The 22,892-nt window shown below is 39.0% G+C and overlaps 1 protein-coding gene across 5 annotated transcripts in view; it reads left to right on the plus strand.

Annotated features, from left to right (window-relative positions):
• Window positions 1-22,892, plus strand: part of frmpd3 (FERM and PDZ domain containing 3) — a 153,896-nt gene that overhangs the window by 111,139 nt on the left and 19,865 nt on the right. For 4 of the 5 annotated variants that reach the window (XM_038299157.1, XM_038299159.1, XM_038299158.1 and 1 more), the window contains 6 exons: window positions 5,696-5,815; window positions 10,033-10,187; window positions 10,294-10,396; window positions 10,676-10,721; window positions 11,330-11,434; window positions 20,203-20,310. In XM_038299157.1, coding sequence (XP_038155085.1) covers window positions 5,775-5,815; window positions 10,033-10,187; window positions 10,294-10,396; window positions 10,676-10,721; window positions 11,330-11,434; window positions 20,203-20,310 — 558 coding nt within the window. In that variant the 5' untranslated portion in view covers window positions 5,696-5,774. Of the gene's footprint in view, window positions 1-3,916; window positions 3,936-5,695; window positions 5,816-10,032; window positions 10,188-10,293; window positions 10,397-10,675; window positions 10,722-11,329; window positions 11,435-20,202; window positions 20,311-22,892 lie in introns of those variants that run through there. The other variant, XM_038299160.1, reaches the window with a different exon arrangement.

Below are 22,892 nucleotides of genomic sequence, written 5' to 3' on the forward strand. Positions count from 1 at the left end.
GTTTGCTGATGTGATCACAGAAGATTGCAAAGAGGTCAGAATCTCTATCTGTAGTTAAATAACAGACATTAAACACTCTGCAATAATTAAATAAAAATATTAAATATGAATAAACTTAGTGTCCTGTTTGTTACTTATAGCATTTGAATTAAATAGAGCAGGGGGGTTTATCTCCTCAACAGTTTTCAGTTGTTCTTCTGCTTTTTTAAAGAAGATATTTATGAAGATTTCTTTTTATTAAAAAAAAAACATCCTCCCCATCATTCAAAGATCTTCCTGCCTTCACATCTTTCATCGTTTCACAGACCAACCAGCTTTCTCATTGACATGTTTTATAAAAAATATATAAATATGTATTCTAAATGTTTCTTCTTAATTGTTTTATAACAATTTTGCATTTTTGACATTTAAATGGAAGCTATGGATATAAACTAATAAACACATACGTTTTAATATGTAGTCATGTTTTATGATACTGTAAAGAAACTCTGAAAGTCTTTCTGCATTTCTGCTCCTCGCTCTAATCAGCAAACAGCCACGGCTTAAATACCCTTTATTGAAGTCAAATCCTTGTTTTACTTAGAGCTAAAAAGCAGTGCAGGGAGTCCTTTTTAAACTTGGAAGTTACTGGAATTGATTTAGATATATTTGTCCTCAAGGGCATGTATGCCTAATATGAAACTGAGGTTTCCTCCCAATTCCACAGACCCTTAAAGCCAGGCATATTTATACAAGCATGGGACTGACGATAATAATAGTTAAAATAGAAATTTACTAAGGAAATGTATACGGGGCTGGCTGCTTGGTGAGGAGCTGTTAGACCAGAGCCAAAGGTTAGTTTGAGCTTGTATCAGGTAAAGTTTATGTAAGGTTTAAACGATTTTGTTACAGGAACTGCAGTACATCTTTTTCATTTTACTTCTATTATACAATTCTGTGACTCCATGTTCTCTCTGCCCGCTTTCTATGCTCATTGTAGCTTTAGCTTCATATAGCCTGGTTCTTTGTTTAGCTATGACAGCATTCTCGAGGGAGGCATCAGCTGGGCTGCTGCCATTAACAACTTCCATTACAGATGATGGCCTGGCCCGTTCGACAGTGCTTAGTCCTGTTTCTCTCCTGGACATTTGGGCTCTGCTGTTACTGTAACTAACTGTATGTGCTCCCTTTTATCAGTTTTAAACCTGCCCAGAGATCATCTTACTGTTTATTTCCTTGACAAAGTCACCTGTGGAGCAAGTTTATCATTGCCTTTTCGAGCAAAGAAGGTAGTCTAGGATCACTGCTTCTGTATTCCGTTTGTATGTCTGCTCCTAACTGCTTGAAACCCCAGTCTGCCTCAGCAGAAGGCCGCTCACACTGAGCCTGGTTCTGCTGGAGGTGTCTTTTTTTAAAAAGGGAGTTTTTCCTCTCCATTGTCTCTGAATTCGGTGTGAGGGAATGCTGTAGATGAAAGAGAATATTTGCTTTCACTACATGCTTCCAAGAGGAGCAAAAGCTTCAAAGTTAATTGACTTGATGCAATCAGAAAGTGTTTAACTTCTCACTGTAATATGCCTTGAGATAACTTGTTGTGAATTGGCACTATATAAATAAAGGGAATGGAATTTAACCATTAGTCATATGGAACCTAATTCCAATAAAATTATTACTATATCAATTACATGGTTCCATAGTTACAGTGAACTTAAGCTTTATTTTTAAATTTTCTATGTGTTCTGTTTAGAAAAGACCATAGCGGTTCATGTCTAAAAAAGGTTTTGATTTGCTAAAACATATATTAAGCATTTTATTTTGTAGAGTATGTTGATACCTTATTTTGAAAATCTGGCATGTTATTGTTTTAATGATAAAATAGACCCATTAGTCTAAGGAAGCTACTTCTAGTTAACATTTTATGCTACCATCTGCATATTTACATCATATAGTTTTTAGTTGAAAGGTAAGGCTTATACATTGAACATTTCAGAGGATTCTGATGTTAAAAGCCTATAATAGTAAATTCTTCAAAACTAATTTCTGGTAACAATCCTTAATAATTATAATCCTTGGTCCTTAATCTACTGCAATAATCTGCTGTGTCAAATATTGTATTCTATACTGTATGTCTTATTTTGAAATCCAATGGTACTCTATTATCTCATCAAGTGGTGTAATCTCTTAGATGTGTTAAGATTAATTAAAATGTGCATTTATTTTTGATACAGTATGGGCTAAAAATGTCATAGTGTTTTCCTGCATAATGCAGGTTCTATTGACCTTAATCCTGGAGTTGTTTTTTATGCGATAGAAGGTTGACATTGTTACTGTCTATGAGTCTCTGAAGGTTCAGGTCTGAGTCAATCCTACACTCATTTCTAGCCTTATTGATGGTTTCTAGTTGTATTAACTAAAGCTGTATGCTGGCATTTAAACAATCTTCCTTTGGCCCCAAAATATGTCTTCAGTTTTGTTTTGGTTCAGTGGTAAGAAATGTTGGCACATTCATGCTTTCATTTATTTCATGCCTTTTCACTCTAGGATTCCGGATCCAAAGTCTCACTTGAAATATATTAAAAAAACAAAAACAAAAACATGCTGCATTGATTTGAAATTTTCGTTTAATCGGAATAGGTTTGACTGAAAACCAAATCAAAGAAATTTTACAAACTTGTGTGAAAGCAGAGGCTTCAAACTGATGAAAAAAATAAAAAAATAGCAACCATAAAGCTTAATTTGGGGCCAATTTGGAAGAGATAAAAGTCCTTCTCTCTCTAAAAAAAGCTCCTCCTTTTACTTTGACCTTTTCCACAAACTGTGCTGTTTAAGCTCTTATTTTAGAGAAACCATAGCAGGTATGCACAAACCATTATCAGTTTTTAGAAGTTAGGGCTAAGAAAAGGAAGTGAAACTGTATTTGTAAGTGAAAATATGACAACCAGGTGAAGGCTAAAACAAATAGTATATTTTTATGGGTTTTTTTGGCCTGGCTTTTGGTCAATTCCATCGCCATTGTAACTCAAAATACCGACAAAAGTAATTGTAAACATCTTGTGTATGATCTTTGTACATTTTGACACTTACATGATTTAGGCTGCATTAATTATAATGGAAAACAATATACAGTCCAATTTAGAGGTATAGAATAATAGGTGCCTCCATGTGATGCATGTGGAGAGAATACCATTGCTCTTCTATTGCAGGCCCCAATACAGATACCAGATACAAAGCCTTTAATGAGGAGTATACTGGCTTATATATGGGCTGGAACGCTGGCTTGTAAAACTGACTGTTTTACTGGTGTTTCTGCTGAATAAAAATGTAATGTCCCCTATGACGGTGTCAATGAGTTCAGGCCCTCAGGGTTGATAAAAGAAAGGTCGATCTTCCAGACCCAGAGGCGCGGAGAGAAGCTGCAGACCTTGACACTGGAACAGAGCAGGTATACGAAGCTCTGACCCCCAGTGCCTGAGGACATGCTGGAATCAAGCCATTGTGGCTGCAGAGTAATCAAAGAGTGTCTGGTTAGCTTTCTTTCACATACATTGCTGCATCACTATTCCCATCCACCCACAAACTCTCCATCCACCGCAGCTTCGACAAGCATAGTAAAGCTGCAGCCATAGCAACGGGAAGGCCTGCCAATGTCCTTGGGGATCATTTCTTGACAGAATTCCCCTGTGCCTTCTATTAGCAAAAGGTTGCTCCCTCTGCTGAAAAACTGTTTGTCTTTGCAGACATGTAAGCTGCAGTGGCTGTTGGCTGCCGTTATCATCCCACCCATCTGTTAGGTCCTACCGCTCCACTCATTCAGGATGCTGAAACTAATCCCTTAAACTTAGCTATAGGAATTTAAGGCTGCCAACTCTGTGTTGTATCCAAAAAGCCTAAGGATAGTAAACAGAAGGAAGAAGAAAAAAGGGGAGGAGTGAAACAAGTTCTTGGATAACAATCAGGTTGGTGGCAGATCGTTGTTTAAAGCTTTTAGTTCCAGTTTGGTCTCTACTCTCTACAATGTCACTTTTTCTTCACAAAATCACAAATCACACTGTTCACGCTACAAAAAAGAGCAGTTTCTAACATAACCCTCAGCAATCTTTGTACCTCCCTCACAAACCACCAGTCAAAGACAAGATGTATGGGATGGTTTGTTTCAGTACCAGATGGTAGAAAGAAAATGACATTAGAAGAGGGTGGAAGGATGAATGGAAAGCATCAGCCTTTCCAGAATGAACTGGAAGTATCAAATTTATGTTCTTTTTTGGCTGCAGAACAAGCAAGCAATGGTTCTTTGTGTGCCTCTCCTCTGTGCTTCTTTGATATAGCCCAGCGCAATAGACACAAACACTAAATACTTAAATTATATTAAAATCCTTATTATATAAACAGATGGGAAAAATATGCCCCCTCAAGCAGATTTCTTGTGTTTTGTTTCACCCGAACATGCTTCCGATCATTCAAACCATTTTGTTTGATCACTCACACTTAAAACCAACAAAATGCACATTAAGAATTAAGATTTCATTTATTCAATCAGAAAAAAACAAAGCTAAATAACCTTGACATGTAACTTAAAAGGTAATAATATTAACCCTAATGAGTGGTAGCATCAGCGATTAACAGCTTGTCATTAACATTGTTGTATATAAACAATTTTGCTCACTTTTCGTAGCTGAATTGCTTTTATTCAACATGAATGATATTCTTTTAAGGACTTGCCACAGCATCGTTGCTGGATTGAATTGCAATGCAAAACCCAAATGCTCTTGAGCTGAAGGTCAAATACTGACAGTTCTTCTTTAGGATGTTATGCTAAAAAGTAAAATCCATGATTTCATCAATTATTGCGAGTTATGAAGGAGAAGATTTAAAAAACAAAACACCACGTTCTCCTGTCAATAAGATGCATTGCAACATTCCTGAAATAAATAAATAAAATAAATAAATAAATGTAGAAGTCTGTCTGACACATCCAAAAGCTAATTTAACACAGTGCCACAAGTCAGATTTTAGTTATGCTTTGCTGCAATTGTAAATAAAACATCCCCCCTACAGCACGGGCATCCAAGCAAAACATAAATCTAAAGCATTGACCAGTGTGACTAGCCCTCCGTTCTTTGCTGACAGCTTCGTTTTTTTCTCTGAAAATGGCACTCAGAAGATATTTGCTTTCAATAATGTGCCCCTGTGTAACAATCCAGAGTATTGCAGCCATGCTCTTTGTCTACATCTTTCCTATTCCAGCCTATCTGCTCTATTAACATTACAATCGACGTCTCATCTTGAGTCAGCAATCATCATAGATATGGGCACAAATATCTGGTTTTGTTCTCCCTCACACAATGATTTCCATTTTTTTTTTTTTTTTACCCCATTCTGACACACTCACTCTTTCTCAGCAGCCATGCTTTCACGGCCACCCACGCAGGCATCTGTAAAAGAGCATGTGTGGTTCACAGCATTTGTGCAGTCCACGCAGGCAGAAACTGTCAGATTGAGAGACCTTAATGTGTTACATCCTCTGTGTTCTGCAGGTTCTTCATAATTGTGGGTTTTGTTGCCAGATACTTCAGGCAAATCTTTCACAACATACTCAACTCTGTTTCGTTGTTTGTCTGTTTTTTGTCTTTTTCTACTTTAGTTTATTTTGTGCAGAAAGAAAGCCAAACTTTGTCTCACCTTCCGCCTTTTTTATTCCTGCTTGATTTCTTTTCAGTGAACAGGTGAATGATTGGGACACAGAGAACAGCCTTTGCAGCTCAACCTTCTCCCATGTTGCTCCCTCCTCTCGGGGAATGGCCAAGGTCCAGGATGGACACACTAACGCATGTGAAAGGTACGGAATTTGCAAGAATATTAGTAGATCCGGATGGGCTTTTTTCCTCTGTTTCTTGGCATTATTTTAGCGATTTGCAAAAAATAACCCTGCTTTCTAAACTCAAATATTACCACTTTATGACCACTAATATTACTGTATTTTATTAGTATTAAAGTCAAATAAAAAGTCAAATAAAAAGTGGTGCACAATTGTTGAAGAAAACAAAAACAATGGCTTCTTTCCAAATTTTTATTACAGGTAAAATCTAAAATAATTTTTTTCTTTATTGCTGTAGAATAAATTATAGAGGACCACATGCTTTCAGAAGACTGATTATTAAATCAACCTGCATATAATTTAATCTCACCCTGAATAAAGCCCTTCTTTAAGGGTCTTTGAGGTTTATTAGAGGAGAAGAAGTATCATCCAGGCCAAGGAACACAGCCAAAAAGTCATAAACAATACAATTAGGGAAGTAAGATTGATTTGACAGGAAAACAATTATTTAGACATTGTCATAATCTGTTGTTTCAGACCAAAATGCAAACTGACACTTGGAAGCCACATCATAGGTTCTTGTATGAGGTAGAAGAACAGCAAAACAGATGAGATGACACGGAGACAAACTGAGAAACAGATGATAATTGACAACAAACTGAAGGCTTAAATGATGGGGAAAACAGGTGCAAACGAGAGAAGAGATGAAGAAACACAGGTGCATAATCTACCAATTAAGTGGGAGCTCTGAGAGCTCTGGATGACTATTAGAAAAAATAAACAAGGAAAAACACAAGGAGAAAACAAATAGAACCAATTCATCACTATTGTTAAAAGTAAATGTCATGATTTAACTATGGTCTGACCCAAAAAGCAGAAAAACCAATACAGAGAGAAACCAGGGGAAAGTTTTAACAGACTGTTTATTGAGGGAATTGTGAAGAATCCAGTGTTGCTCTGAACACTGCTCAACCGGAACTGGAAAGTAAGGGGAAGACACTACGCTAAGTTCAGGCTCAGTGGGAAACTTGATTCTCAAACTTGAAGAGGAGAAATACACTCACCGGCCACTTTATTAGGTACCCCATGCTAGTAACGGGTGGGACCCCCTTTTGCCTTCAGAACTGCCTCAATTCTTCGTGGCATAGATTCAACAAGGTGCTGGAAGCATTCCTCAGGGAGTTTGGTCCATATTGACATGATGGCATCACACAGTTGCCGCAGATTTGTCGGCTGCACATCCATGATGCGAATCTCCCGTTCCACCCATCCCAAAGATGCTCTGTTGGATTGAGATCTGGTGACTGTGGAGGCCATTTGAGTACAGTGAACTCATTGTCATGTTCAAGAAACCAGTCTGAGATGATTCCAGCTTTATGACATGGCGCATTATCCTGCTGAAAGTAGCCATCAGAAGTTGGGTACATTGTGGTCATAAAGGGATGGACATGGTCAGCAACAATACTCAGGTAGGCTGTGGCGTTGCAACGATGCTCAATTGGTACCAAGGGGCCCAAAGAGTGCCAAGAAAATATTCCCCACACCATGACACCACCACCACCAGCCTGAACCGTTGATACAAGGCAGGATGGATCCATGCTTTCATGTTGTAGACGCCAAATTCTGACCCTACCATCCGAATGTCGCAGCAGAAATCGAGACTCATCAGACCAGGCAACGTTTTTCCAATCTTCTATTTTCCAATTTGGATGAGCTTGTGCAAATTGTAGCCTCAGTTTCCTGTTCTTAGCTGAAAGGAGTGGCACCCGGTGTGGTCTTCTGCTGCTGTAGCCCATCTGCCTCAAAGTTCAACGTACTGTGCGTTCAGAGATGCTCTTCTGCCCACCTTGGTTGTAACGGGTGCTTATTTGAGTCACTGTTGCCCTTCTATCAGCTCGAACCAGTCTGGCCATTCTCCTCTGACCTCTGGCATCAACAAGGCATTTCCGCCCACAGAACTGCCGCTCACTGGATGTTTTTTCTTTTTCGGACCATTCTCTGTAAACCCTAGAGATGGTTGTGCGTGAAAATCCCAGTAGATCAGCAGTTTCTGAAATACTCAGACCAGCCCTTCTGGCACCAACAATCATGCCACGTTCAAAGTCACTCAAATCACCTTTCTTCCCCATACTGATGCTCGGTTTGAACTGCAGGAGATTGTCTTGACCAAGTCTACATGCCTAAATGCACTGAGTTGCCGCCATGTGATTGGCTGCTTAGAAATTAAGTGTTAACGAGCAGTTAGACAGGTGTACCTAATAAAGTGGCCGGTGAGTGTAGATTGTTGACTCAGGTTTCCAGATAAGTAGTTGACTCTTAACTCCAGTCGGTGTGGGGTGCTCCAGTGTTTGTCTCATTCGAAGGAGGGTGGACAGGGTTTACCCAGAATGCGGTTGTTTGTAGGTGAACAGAGAAACTGACTGCCACTTAGATTTCCTGCGGTACTTGAACGGGTTGTTGTGGAGATGAATCCCTTGCTCAGTGTGAAGCTCAAACGATCTCTTGGAGGAAAGTGGATCCAAACCACCAGTTTGAATCCTCAGCTCAGTTTGAAGCTCAGATGATCCTTCCAGGGAGAAAAGGTCCAGAACATCCAGTTTGCAGGATGACTTCCTGGCGAGAGGCAAAGACAAAATAACAAGGTTAAGACTCAGGTTGACAAAAACTCAGCAAAACTCAGCTTGGCTAGAGTACCCAAAACTGGCAAACACTCTGGCGTCAAGGTAGTGGCAGTCAGCAGCTAAAGAGCACTCCGTTAACGAGGTAACCCTCCGCAGGTGTGTGAGGAGGCAGACCAGAACCAGGCGCCTCCTGGTGGAGAAAGGGAGACAAACACAAAAACACAAACCACACAGACAGGAATCCTAACAGTAAATCCACACCAGCTAAAAATAATAAGTAATAAACTAGAAAACACCAGGCAAAAAGTGAACTGACCAAACAAATATGCAAATGGCAAAAATAACAGAATATTGCAAAACCTAAGAAATCAAAAGTAAACCATAATGTAAAGTGGACAGCAATCCAGTCTTTATACAAGTGTGGCAAAACCCTAATGTCCCTGAATGGAGCACAGGAAACTTTTTGAAGATATTTTCTTTGGTCAAATGAAGTCATTATGAAATGGTTTGGCCTTCATACTGAACATGGGTGAGGTTTTGCACATGACAAGGTGGCAGCATTGTATTGTGCTGATTCTTTCCTATAGCTACGAAGCTCCTAGGGAAGGTAGACGGTGGAAACTAGAGGCCAATCTGGGGGGAAAAAAACCTGTTGGAGGTTCAAAATCTATCAGGACAGCAACCCTAAGAATACCCCAGAGCTACAGCGCACGTTTTCAATTAAAATATTTGTGTGCATTAGAATAGGTGGGTTTCTATTAGCTTTTCCGAATGCACAATTTAAAGTATTGCTTTAGAAAAACTCGATGAAAACACCAAAAGATGAATAAACTCCCTTAAATTCACAAAAAAAAAGTTTTTATGAGTGCTTGAGGTGATTTTTGGCTTTTGCGCAAAAGGGTTGACGTACCACATGAGAGATTAAAAACTTTCAAATCAACTCTAACGTAGTGAACTTTACCTTCACGTGAGTGATCAGCCATTTCTGATCTAGCTGGAAGCAGCAGCACCATTACTAGCTGACATGTTGATGTAGCAACAACTGTCCCGACAGCAGCACATTGATTAAAACTGTCCTCCATCACTGATCTGTAGTCAGTGCTAGATTACAGCTTCTATGTCCTGCTACAGCCATGCGTGACGACATAAAGTGGATGATGACATAGGACGCTTTGCCCTGCTTGGTTAATTCGCTTCAAACCAAATAAAAAACACCACAAATTCTTGCTTCCTTTTTTTCTTTTTTAAAGTTGGCTTAAAATTAAAAAAAATAAGTTAAATGGAAACATGCCTGAAACATGTTAAAGCAATGGAAACATGCCTGAATCCTATTGAGAATTTGGAATGACATCTTATCTTTATAAAACCCTGCAAACAATCTATCTGAGCATGAAATGTCTAGCAAAGAAAAAATTGACAAAACATAAAGTGTTTTGGGAAAAGACTGGCAGCTGTATTTACACTAGAAGGTGCTTCTATAAATTATTGACTCAACAGGGGGGGAATCTCACACGACTCCTTTAACATCAAATATTCTGAAGATTATTGTGGCCATAAAGTGATGTGTGAATCGATCTGATATCGGTCATTAGGTATAAATTTGCTTTGGTTCTACAGCACTGACATGTTAGAGGAGAGCCAGGATGGTATGGACAGTGGAACCCTAAGTCCTCCCTCAGCTCGACAGGTTACCATCAAGCGTCACCCAACTCAAGGCTTCGGCTTCATAGCAGGCAGTCAGAGGCCTGTCATTGTTCGCTCCGTCTCTGCCGGTTAGTGGGCATCTATGTACGGGGAAAAAAAGAGATACCAGAGTACAACCAGAGGAACTCTGTCAGACAGGACTATAGTTTTTGACTGAATGGATTTTATCCACAGACGGCCCCTCCTTTGGAAAACTTCTCCCTGGAGACCAGATCTTGGCCATAAACGAAGAGACGGTGAGCGACGCTCCCCGAGAGAGAGTCATAGACCTTGTAAGGTAACATCCTTTACTGTCCCAGGAGGGAGGGTGGGAGGAGAAAAGGGGTCTTAAGGTCAAGGGACTGGCAGCGATATCAAATGGGAACAAAATCAAAATGATGACAGTAAAGACAATGGACTCAAAAGAACTACATGATGTCTTAAGGCATCAACAGCAAACCTGTGGATGACTCAGTCCTTTTGCAGCCAAAAATGAAGGCAACAAAAACTGTTCTCTGAGTGCTGCCATCTGTGTGGCTTTATCTAACCCCCTCCACTTTCTGCTGTCTCTCCACAGACGCTGCAAAGACACCATAGTGCTCAGTGTGCTGCAGCCCCATCAGGTATTACAATGGGACACTCACTCGCTTTCATCCTCTCCTCCCTCAAGATTCCTCCCAGTCTTCATCAGTCACTGCACTTTTTCCTTTCACTTTGAATCATACTGATAAACAATGTGCAGTGTTCTGTTCCAGTGGTGCACACTAATAGAGTGAGGACATACATTAGTATTCATGACCTTGCTTCTTACACTGAAGTCATTTCTTTTCCTGATAACCCCTCACAAGTACTCCAAGTGGGGACATAAACAACCACACGAGACTTTAATAAACAAGATTTCTATGTGGGTGCATCATTCCCTAAAAAAAAGTTTGATTCATCTTGCTGGGAACTTGAAGATTTTATGTGGTTTATTGTATGGAGATGAAATAAAAACATACATATGAAATATTTGATCATTGGAAGCTAGAGATATGATAGGTTTGCATAAAATTCCAAGGTTTAACCAAACATTCAAAAACAAACATGTATTTGCTGATAAAGTTTGCACCCAGTTTTTTGGCAGGTTTTAAATGCAAATCAATTTGGTACAAGTTATGACTCTTTTACAACTTTGTATATTGTTCAGTAAGGCTTTACAGAATAACCATCTTTCTCCTTTTGTCCTCAGTCACCAAAGTCTGCCTTCATAAGTGCAGCCACAAAGGCCCGCCTGCGAACCAATCCTCCTAAAGTGCGCTTTTCAGAGCAAGTGTCGATCAGCGACCCGGACTCAGTAAGTTCTAAGATTAAAATAAACGCTGTTACCTTTTTCTCCACTTCCTCCAAACCTTTTATTATTTCAGCTGCACAAAAGAACAAAATCCATCTTGCCTCCCTACTGCTACTTTAGCTGAGTGCATGAGGTGGAGACAGGGAAGTTTGGTCAACCTATTTGACACTAAATAAATAGCTTTTTGACAGACTTTGCTTTTCTCAAGAGCAACTTGTGAATCTTTCGGTGACGGTCATTACAGGACGGTATGAAAACAGTCCTGTAATGAAGGATGGGACATACTTAAAGTGCTTAAATAGAAGTAGAAAGTCACTGTACTTTTTACCAGTCATCTAAAACTGTTCTTTTGGATCATGGAGTAGGAGTTTGTGACTTATTCATTTTAGATGAAAGGATTACACTAATAATTACTGAAAGGACAGGTTGTTTGATGACCTACACAGCCTTCATGGGACTTTTTTGGGTAGTTGCCCAGGGTCTCTGCAAGGCCGTGGCATGGGTAATCAAGTTAACTGTATGCTTGTAACAGTTTAAGTCAGGTTTTTCCATACAGAGGTTTAGGTTAACTATAGTTAAGTCCTTAAAGGTTATCTTTTTGGCTTTAAATTGGCAATTATTAGTCAGCTGTAGTTGTGGGTGAGGAGTTCAAACATTGTAATGCTTTGAAAAGACTACAGAACTTTAACAAATGTCACTTAACACCTCTTTAGAAAGGAATGTAAAGCTGGAAGTTCAGCCGCATTAAGAACTTTTCAAAAATGTCCTCTTTAAAAAATCTCTCTATATATTTGTTTAGAAGTTGAGTAAAATCAATCAAAAGTACCCGTCTTTAAACTTGATTTACACTGTTTGATGGCAGTGAATTCAAGTACATGTTGAAAAGATTTAAAATCAAACGCCAAAGCTATGAAGCAATATTTTATTAAGCATTACTAATTTTGGAACATGTAAAACAAACTAAATAAGCAAGTTATTTTGTTAACTTACTTGCTTATCTTGTATAAATTCTTCAATTTGAAGTTAAATTTGCATTGACTCTTACCTCATTGAAACTTGAAGAAAGCCTGGCAGTCATCTAAAGAGACCAATATGTGGGCTGTTATTTGTTACGTTTCATAGTGTGAATGGTTGTGAAAACACCTGGGGAGGATATCAAACCTGCACTTTAGGTGTTAGAAAGAAGGAACATTATTAGCTTTCCATTTGAAGTGTAGATAGCTGCTTCCTTCCCCATTTTCCTTGCCTTTTGTAGGTTCTTTACAGTCCTTGCAGCACTGGAAGGTATATATCACACTGTGAGCTCACATTTTTATGTTTCATCCCTGTGGTAGAACAGCTTCTCTTCAAGGGGTTGTTAGCTTTAAAAATGCACTGGAATATTGTACTTGAGAAAAAACAGAAAAGACAATTTTGTCCTATTTGTTCGTGCTACTTTTTCTTTCCCTCTGCCTCATTGCTGCCAAGTTCTGATGGCTGAGAGTTAATGCTGGGTTTAACCTATGTTTTTTAAAGTAAGGTTTAAAAAAAAAGTATGATTTACCTACGTCTGAAATACATCAACATGTTAAATATCTTTACGAAAAAAAGCAGTGTTCTTTTTTTTATCTCTTATATTTGCCCTATTGCCTGAATACCCCTATTAAACTACTTTACATTTGTCTTGATTGCTACCCTCAGTTAAAGGTTCAGCACACATTTGATCTTCAGCTAAACCAGAGATGAAAATACCCTTTTAGAGATGTCAAAACCTTATAGAAAGTTGCATATGGACACACCTGAGACCTAGCTTATATACAGTCAGCACTTTATTAAATACAGGTGTCCAACTGCTTGTTAAAGCAAATCCCTATCAGCCATTCACAAGGTAGCAACTCAATGCATTTAGGCATGTAGACATGGTCAAGATGATCTGCTGCAGCTCAAACCCAGCATCAGAATTGGGAAGAAAGAAGATTTAAGTGACTTGGAACATGGTATGGTTGTTGGTGCCAGATGGGCTGGTCTGTGTATTTAAGTAACTGCTGAACTTATGGGAGTTTCATGCACAACCATCTCAAAGGTTTACACAGAGTGGTCCAAAAAAGAGAAATTATCCATTGAGCAGCAGTTATGTGGACACCAATCCCTTGTTTATGCCAGAGGTCAGAGGAGAATAGCCAGACTGGTTTGAGCTGATAGAAAGGCAGCAGTGACTCAAATAACCAATAACCAAGGTGTGCAAAAGAGCATCTCTGTATGCAAAACACATCAAACCATGAGGTGGATGGACCCGGTAGTAGAAGACCATACCTTGTGCTATTGCTTTCATCTAAGAAAAGGAAACTGAGGCTACAATCAACACAGGGTCATCAAAATTGGACAATAGAAGATTGGGAAAGTGTTTTCGCTGTGACATTCGGATGGTAGGGTCAGAATTTGGTCTAGACAGAATTATATCATGGATTGCACTGTATATTTTCTGGGGATATTTTCCCAGTACATTTTGGCCCCTTAGTACCAATTAAGCAATTGAGCAATCTCATGGCCTACTGACTTTATCCATCCCTCCATAAGCACAGTGTACCCATCTGCTAAATGCCACTTCCAGTAGGATAACGTTCTATGTCATAAAGCATGATAATCTCAGACTTGTCTCTTGAGCATGACAATCCGTTCACTGTACTCAAATAGCCTCCATGGTCACCAGATCTCAGTCCAATGGAGCTTCTTTTGGATTCGCCTTAAACTGATTCTGCGTGAAACTCTCTTGTCCAAACTCTATGAGGAATGCTTCCAGTGCATCCTTGAATCTACAGGTGCTGGTCATAAAATTAGAATATCATGAAAAAGTAGATTGATTTCAGTAATTCCATTTAAAAAGTGAAACTTGTATATTATATTCATACATTACATACAAACTCATATATTTCAGATGTTTATTTTGTTTAATTTTGATGATTACAAATGACAACAAATGAAAATCTCAAATTCATCATATCAGAAAATTTGAATATTACTGAAGACCAATAAAAACAAAGGATTTATAGAAATGTTGGCCAACTGAAAAGTATGAACATGAAAAGTATGAGCATGTACAGCACTCAGTATTTAGTTGGGCCTCCTTTGGCCTGTATTACTGCAGCAATGCGGCGTGGCATGGAGTCGATCAGTCTGTGGCACTGCTCAGGTGTTATGATAGCCCAGGTTGCTCTAATAGTGGCTTTTAGCTCTTCTGAATTGTTGGGTCTGGTGTATTGCATCTTCTTCTTCACAATACCCCATAGATTTTCTATGGGGTTAAGGTCAGGAGAGTTTGCTGGCCAATTAAGAACAGGGATACCATGGTCCTTCAACCAGGTACTGGTAGCTTTGGCACTGTGTGCAGGTGCCAAGTCCTGTTGGAAAATGAAATCTGCATCTCCAAAAAGTTGGTCAGCTGCAGGAAGCATGAAGTGCTCTAAAACTTCCTGGTATGTGGCTGCGTTGACCCTGGACCTCAGAAAACACAATGGACCAACACCAGCAGATGACATGGCACCCCAAACCATCACTGACTGTGGAAACTTTACACTGGACTTCAAGCAACGTGGATGAAGTGCCTCTCTTCTTTTCCTCCAGACTCTGGGATCTTGATTTCCAAAGGAAATGCAAAATTTACTTTCATCAGAGAACATGACTTTGGACCACTCACCAGCAGTCCAGTCCTGTTTCTCTTTAGACGCTTCTGACGCTGTCTGTGGTTCAAGAGTGGCTTGACACAAGGAATGCGACAGCAGAAACCCATGTCTTTCATACGTCTGTGTGTGGTGGTTCTTGAAGCACTCACTCCAGCTGCAGTCCACTCTTTGTGAATCTCCCCCACATTTTTGAAGGGGTTTTGTTTCACAATCCTCACCAGGGTGCGGTTATCTCTCTTGCTTGTACACTTTTTTCGACCACATCTTTTCCTTCCCTTCGCCTCTCTATTAATGTGCTTGGACACTGAGCTCTGTGAACAGCCAGCCTCTTTAGCGATGACCTTTTGTGTCTTGCCCTCCTTGTGCAAGGTGTCGATGGTCGTCTTTTGGACAACTGTCAAGTCAGCAGTCTTCCCCATGATTGTGTAGCCTATAGAACTAGACTGAAAGACCATTTAAAGGCTTTTGCAGGTGGTTTGAGTTAATTAGCTGATTAGAGTGTGGCACCAGGGGCCATCAATTTTGAACCTTTTCACAATATTCTAATTTTCTGATATGATGAATTTGAGATTTTCATTTGTTGTCATTTGTAATCATCAAAATTAAACAAAATAAACATCTGAAATATATGAGTTTGTATGTAATGTATGAATATAATATACAAGTTTCACTTTTTAAATGGAATTACTGAAATCAATCTACTTTTTCATGATATTCTAATTTTATGACCAGCACCTGTATGCTACAAAGGATTAAGACAATTCAGAATGACAATATTAGGTGTATCTAATAAAGTGGCCATTGAATCTATAGACCATTATCGTTTATCCTCAAATGCTACTCAGTTGTTGCAGCAATGATCCCAATGTAACATTAATTATCTAATGCTTAGCTATGCAGTTGCTATGTAGAGTAACTCTAGATTGAACTTTCATTCCTGTTGAGTTCTTTTATACTTTAATACAAAAATATGTATGCAATGTAAGATCAGAATAATGTACCAGGTGCTTATGTAGTGGCATACTGTGAATTCCACTCTCTTCATTCCAAAACCCTTACACTATTAACAAAAAAACAAAGGCGCACAGCAGTTCAACTCCACTGCCCTCAACATCATGACGAGACCTAATGTTTAGAAAAATGGGCTTAAAAAAAATCAAGAATCATTATTGTCATCATAAAACTGTAACAACATTTTGTGGAGACTCCTGGCTTAGAAAGCAGACACCAACAGACAAAATCAGAACATTAGTGTAAAATATAGAACACCCTAGAAGAAAAATGTGTATATAGAAAATGTAATAGTGCATCAGAGTGAGGTTGTACTTAGAATCTAGTCTCTGAAATGGGCTCGAGGCTTGTTTATATGTGACCACATGTGTGTCTCTGAAGTGAGATTGATGGGTGTGTGTGAAGGAGAGAGAATGTGGCTGGAGGGTGAGTGTTAGTCTTGCCAGGGGATGGACCTTTCACAGCTCTTTACCATGTTTCTCAGGTTAGAGGTACAAACAGGGCATAACCCAGGTGGATCCTATCTGTGTCACTGTGTCTGGTCTTCTTTTAGATTTTATACAGAGTAAACTGACCCTTATTACCTGGGTCTTTCCTATCCTGTGTCCGTTGTCGCCCCTATTTCACACTAATGGTGCATTCACATTGAACTCAAATGATGCAACCAGAGTGACTATGTATTATGTACAGGCAAATGTCATGATTAGGTTGAATATAGCTTTTTTTGTTCTTATTCACTCTGGCTTTACTATCTTTTGGCTCAGCTCCCAAAGAACAGCCGGCTCTTTTGGCACCCAAACAGCTCTCTGTTTATTATTATCTCTGATATCTTATTTTAGCTCATGTTGGCAAATATGAATGATTTGTATGTTAATATATAATTTTTTATTTAGCACTTTTACAAGAAGCATTACACGTGCCTAATTTTATGTATGTTATGAAAGAGCCACTCTTACTTTTTTAAGTTTTATTTTTATTGAAAAAAATAATAATCCACTAATCATTGGACCAAAATTCATTAAACAGATTCATTAAAAAAAAACAAAAAAGGAACCAACTTCCAACTGACTGCTGCATTTGTCCTTTTTTTCAAAATGGTATGATCTCATATCCTCACTCGGCCACTGAGCTGTCAGTCAAAACAAAGTTGCACAGCCAGCAGGGCGGAGCCACTGAGTTAGAATTGAGAAGTGAAAGTTCAAAAGTAGGAAATGGAAGTTAGAAAAAAAATGTTGTTGACATCTAAGAAAGAAATGCTTTTAAGAGTTTTTAGGGTGGCTGTTTAAAAAAGCTGGTTTAATTCATCCCTGGAAGGACTGTTTAATCATTCATTATTCTTCCCTCCTCCTTTAGCTCTAGAACTGGTCCCATATTCCTGCATATTCCATATTACTTCTCTGTCTTTGCCTGCTGTCCTCCCTTTGCTCCAGAGTGGAGCACGGTCAGCCACCTCTACCCAGGATTCTCTCTCTGCCCTGATCTCCAGCTGCTCCAGCCTAAGCTCCAGAATGATTTCTTCTGTTTTTTGGGCGTTCTTCCCCTGAATAACACTTTAAGGTCCTGGTCAGAATGAAATCCGGCTGAATCCGGCTGTAGTTTCTGGACCTTATGAACAGGGAGCATCTCTGAAGGATCTGGTGGACTAGGGACATCAACAATAGCTTTCCTTCATGGATAAAGCACAGCGACTCGCTCTGTGGAATTCTGAAAGAATCTCCTTCTATAAGATGACACAGTAAAACAAGTGTTGTGCCCTTTTGACCTTGTGAAATGTCAAGCGAACTACAGCACAGGAATGAGGCAAAAAAATCCCTGGAATCATGATCAGTGTGAAACACCATGAGAAACAGGATGCTTTCAGTCATGGCCATTAAGGAGTTTTCAAACAGCTGAGAGGAGAGATCAGCCTTCTTTAACTTCTTGAGAAGAAAGGAAGTTTAAACAAAAAGAAAAAATAGCCACTTTATTATAGTCATCGCCTTTTTCCTTATTTGCAAAAGGTAAAGCCTTCTATATGGCTAAATTATCTATAAATAGCGGGAATGATGCAAAGTTCACAAAGATGTCAAGCACCACAAATTTGACAAAGAATCTCAGATGAAAGGATTCATATTTTGGTCTACTTTGGTTGAAACTGACGGAAGAACAAAGACAGCAGTATTGCTCATCACACCCACAAAGTCACGATTCTTTAAATAATGCAACAACAGACTCTTGTGGAACCACTTTTGCTTATCTATTCATTACACCTGAATGTAACTCTGTAACTGCTCTAGGCAGACAGTACTGTTGGGTAACATGTGAGCCAAGAAAATAAGACTATTATCACTTCTTTAAAATAAATAAAAAAAAAAGGATATGGCTAAACTCCCTCTTACTTCTCACTAAACGCTGTGGTTTACAAAGGGAAGTGCTCTAACTGTTTGCAGTGTTTTCAACCAGTAACTTTAATGAGAAAAAACAGTTTACTCTCCTTCAGACTGAGCACAGAACAGCTTGTTGAGTGCTCTTTAAGTTCTTATGAGATCTGCATCTGCTAAACTTATGTTTGGAAAAAACAAAATGCATTTCTTTCAAGACATGTTTTTCTTCAAATTCAAAGCCTCTATTGTAGATAGGGTTGTCACGATACTAAACTTTTCAACTCGATACCGATACTAAGGAAAATATTCGATACTCGATACCATTTTCGATACCACAAGGAAAAAAACAAAGACTCCAAAATTCTACAGAAAATTTTCATTAATAAATAAAATACAATAAATAAATACAATAACGGTTGTATGCTGTGCACAATATTAAGCAAGCTTGATAAAAAACTTAAAAAATTAAAATTAAGTGTTCCTTCCTTGGCTATGCTTTGCACACATAACAATGACACTGGCCAAACTGGTTAAAAAACAAAAATAATTCTCAGCAGCTGCACCTATTACAAAAAAAAAAAGTCTGAAACTGAAAAGTGCACAGAATTATTCAATCACAGTGTTATGAAAGTGCATTTTCCTCTCTTCTGCACCTTAGATGAATGACTGCTTAGGTGCCACTGGTGGTGGCACTGTATCGATACTTTTAAAAATGAGTATTGTATCCGGATACAACATTTTGGTATCGATACTTTTTTGAGTTTCGATACTTTTGACAACCCTAATTGTAGATGTGCACAACACGATTTACAGATACATCCAACCCCATATATAAACATTAGTCTAGACTGAAAATAAAGATAAAGGAAGTTTAGAAAGTTACAAAAAAAAAGAAAAGTTAAGATTAGCCATGATGTGCACCATCAGTTGCAGGTATGTTCTTGTTGATTTATAATAGTTTTGAAATAAAAACAAAAAGAAAACTTGACCTGCAACTGGTCTATAATGCCTTCCTGATTATACAACCTTTCTCTGATGGTCATGACCTGCACAGTTTTCTTCAATATCCCACCTTTTAAATCAAAGAATGCAATGGATAAGCAAAAGAGGATGTTAAAAAAAAGAAATCTTAGCAAATACTTGTTAAGTCCTTCGTCTTGGCTGTATGGCACATTAAAACTCAGCTTTGTTGTATTGCCTTTGGAGGGCTGGTTTTCTTCTAATGACAAACAACTATGTATTCTTAGAACTCAGTTGCTTTGTTAGCAATGGGCATGAGGGAAAAGAAGAGAAAATAGGTTGATAGTATTAGGAGGGTTTCTTTTTCATCATTTTCAAGTAAAGAAAAACCTAACTGCCTATCAGAACTTTCTCTCTTTCTGATTGCTCTGAGGAAAGGCAGCAAGCTTGAATTTAGTCTCTCATTTATGAATCCCCTCCATCCAATTTTCTCTGCATGGCATAAATATTGAATGGGTAGGCCAGAACAAATGAATAATCCCTTCTTTGATCATAATAAAATGCATTGGGTGGCCATCTTAAAGCACTGTCTTGCCCCTGTTGATACTGACTGGCAGCCAGTTAAAGGATCTCCTTTGTTCACTTGAGGCATTGTATCTCTTCTTTTTGTTGCTTTCAAACTTCTGATGCAAAGTCATTATTCCTAATAACCTATTTAATTTGCCACATTCTTCTTTAATCTAAACAACCAATTTTTCTCCTCTAATCTCTTTTTTAGACAATGCTTAAGGACGACTCCTTGCTACTCATACCAAATGTACTGAAGGTGTTCTTGGAGAACGGACAGATTAAGTCTTTCACGTTCGACAGCCGCACCACTGTTAGGGTACGTATGAAGGCTGCTGCACTCTAGCATCACTCTGACAATGAATTACTACATATACAATGGTGTCTTTCAGAATCATGTGGAGACTTAATGTCAGCTTACTGGATTAGGGTAACTTTTTTCATTGACTTTCTTTCTGATGGTGTCTGATATGACTATTTACAAATAATGGTATACCAAAGGGCGCCCCAACAAGGCAACAAAATACAGTCCTATATATATATATATATATATATATATATATATATATATATATATATATATATATATATATATATATATATATATATATATATATATATATATATATATATATATATATATATATATATATATATATTGGGGCCTCCATACTGAAAGAACCCTGACAGCCAAAGGTAACTGTCCCAGCTCCGGGCCATATACACTATATTGCCAAAAGTATTTGCTCACCCATCCAAATTATTGGAATCAGGTGTTCCAATCACTTCCATGGCCACAGGTGTATAAATTCAAGCACCTAGGCATGCAGACTGTTTTTACAAACATTTGTGAAAGAATGGGTCGCTCTCAGGAGCTCAGTGAATTCCAGCGTGGAACTGTGATAGGATGCCACCTGTGCAACAAATCCAGTCGTGAAATTTCCTCGCTCCTAAATATTCCACAGTCAACTGTCAGCTGTATTATAAGAAAATGGAAGTGTTTGGGAACGACAGCAACTCAGCCACGAAGTGGTAGGCCACGTAAACTGACGGAGCGGGGTCAGCGGATGCTGACGCGCATAGTGCGAAGAGGTCGCCAACTTTCTGCAGAGTCAATCACTACAGACCTCCAAACTTCATGTGGCCTTCAGATTAGCTCAAGAACAGTGCGCAGAGAGCTTCATGGAATGGGTTTCCATGGTCGAGCAGCTGCATCCAAGCCATACATCACCAAGTGCAATGCAAAGCGTCGGATGCGGTGGTGTAAAGCACGCCGCCACTGGACTCTAGAGCAGTGGAGACGCGTTCTCTGGAGTGACGAATCGCGCTTCTCCATCTGGCAATCTGATGGACGGGTCTGGGTTTGGCGGTTGCCAGGAGAACGGTACTTGTCTGACTGCATTGTGCCAAGTGTAAAGTTTGGTGGAGGGGGGATTATGGTGTGGGGTTGTTTTTCAGGAGCTGGGCTTGGCCCCTTAGTTCCAGTGAAAGGAACTCTGAATGCTTCAGCATACCAAGACATTTTGGACAATTCCATGCTCCCAACTTTGTGGGAACAGTTTGGAGCTGGCCCCTTCCTCTTCCAACATGACTGTGCACCAGTGCACAAAGCAAGGTCCATAAAGACATGGATGACAGAGTCTGGTGTGGATGAACTTGACTGGCCTGCACAGAGTCCTGACCTCAACCCGATAGAACACCTTTGGGATGAATTAGAGCGGAGACTGAGAGCCAGGCCTTCTCGTCCAACATCAGTGTGCAACCTCACAAATGCGCTTCTGGAAGAATGGTCAAAAATTCCCATAAACACACTCCTAAACCTTGTGGACAGCCTTCCCAGAAGAGTTGAAGCTGTTCTAGCTGCAAAGGGTGGACCGATGTCATATTGAACCCTATGGATTAGGAACGGGATGTCACTTAAGCTCATATGTGAGTCAAGGCAGGTGAGCAAATACTTTTGGCAATATAGTGTACATAGAACCAACCTGCCAAGGGGTCTTTTTGCACATTGGTCCAAAACCGCTGTCAATCTGGATTGCAGATCGGGATGGTGGCTCTGGATTGCGGATCTAAAACGCATCTGGGACAGAGTAGGCTGGAAATAGAACCTGAGTGGTCTCTGACATTAATAAACTAACAACAAATCTGTTCCAGTCCACATTTGTCTAGGTCTAAATATGCCAAAAGTAAAATAAAAACAAAGTTTGTTGATCTAGAAACTGTATTTCAATGTAAATTAAAAACAAATCTACAGTGATTAATTAAAAACTTACAATGAAAAACAATGCATTGAAACCTTAATATAAACAACAATCTCAGTGTCCTTGAGTTAGTTTGAAACAGTCAGTTATAGTCAAGAAAAGGGGTTTGCAATAAAACAAATAACCAAAAAGGGGAAAATATTTCTACTGTCTTACCATTAGCAGCTAGCATTAAAGCCAGCACAATAATATGGAACAACGAGGCTATTTCAGTTAAATTTTTTTGCAGGCGTCCTACAACACTTTTTAATGGACACCCTGCAACCTATCAGAATCAAGTATTTCCAGGGATAACAATATAATCAGGATTATTCTACACTAAACACTAGAATGAAATATTTCATGATATTTTAATAGGAGTTTTCTTATTTTCAGAACCTGCTTAGACTGGAACACACAATGCTTTGCATTGCTAAGTCTAAACTTATTTTACTACAGTCAGGGTGCTTTTTTTTTATTAGTATTTTACCAAACTCTTTTGGGGTTTTTCCAATTGGGATTTTGTCAGAGTCTGTATGAGAATAGTTGATCTCTGGAATGAGCTATCTGAAAGGGGCTCACCCAGCACATTATTAATGCAAGAATCATCACTGGCCTTTCTCATTTGGCTGTGACTACTCCGCCTAACATGAAGGGTAGA

This window comes from Cyprinodon tularosa, unplaced genomic scaffold (assembly GCF_016077235.1).
Source record: "Cyprinodon tularosa strain WSP-4 unplaced genomic scaffold, ASM1607723v1 ctg42, whole genome shotgun sequence".
In the NCBI taxonomy this organism is placed as follows: Eukaryota; Metazoa; Chordata; class Actinopteri; order Cyprinodontiformes; family Cyprinodontidae; genus Cyprinodon; species Cyprinodon tularosa.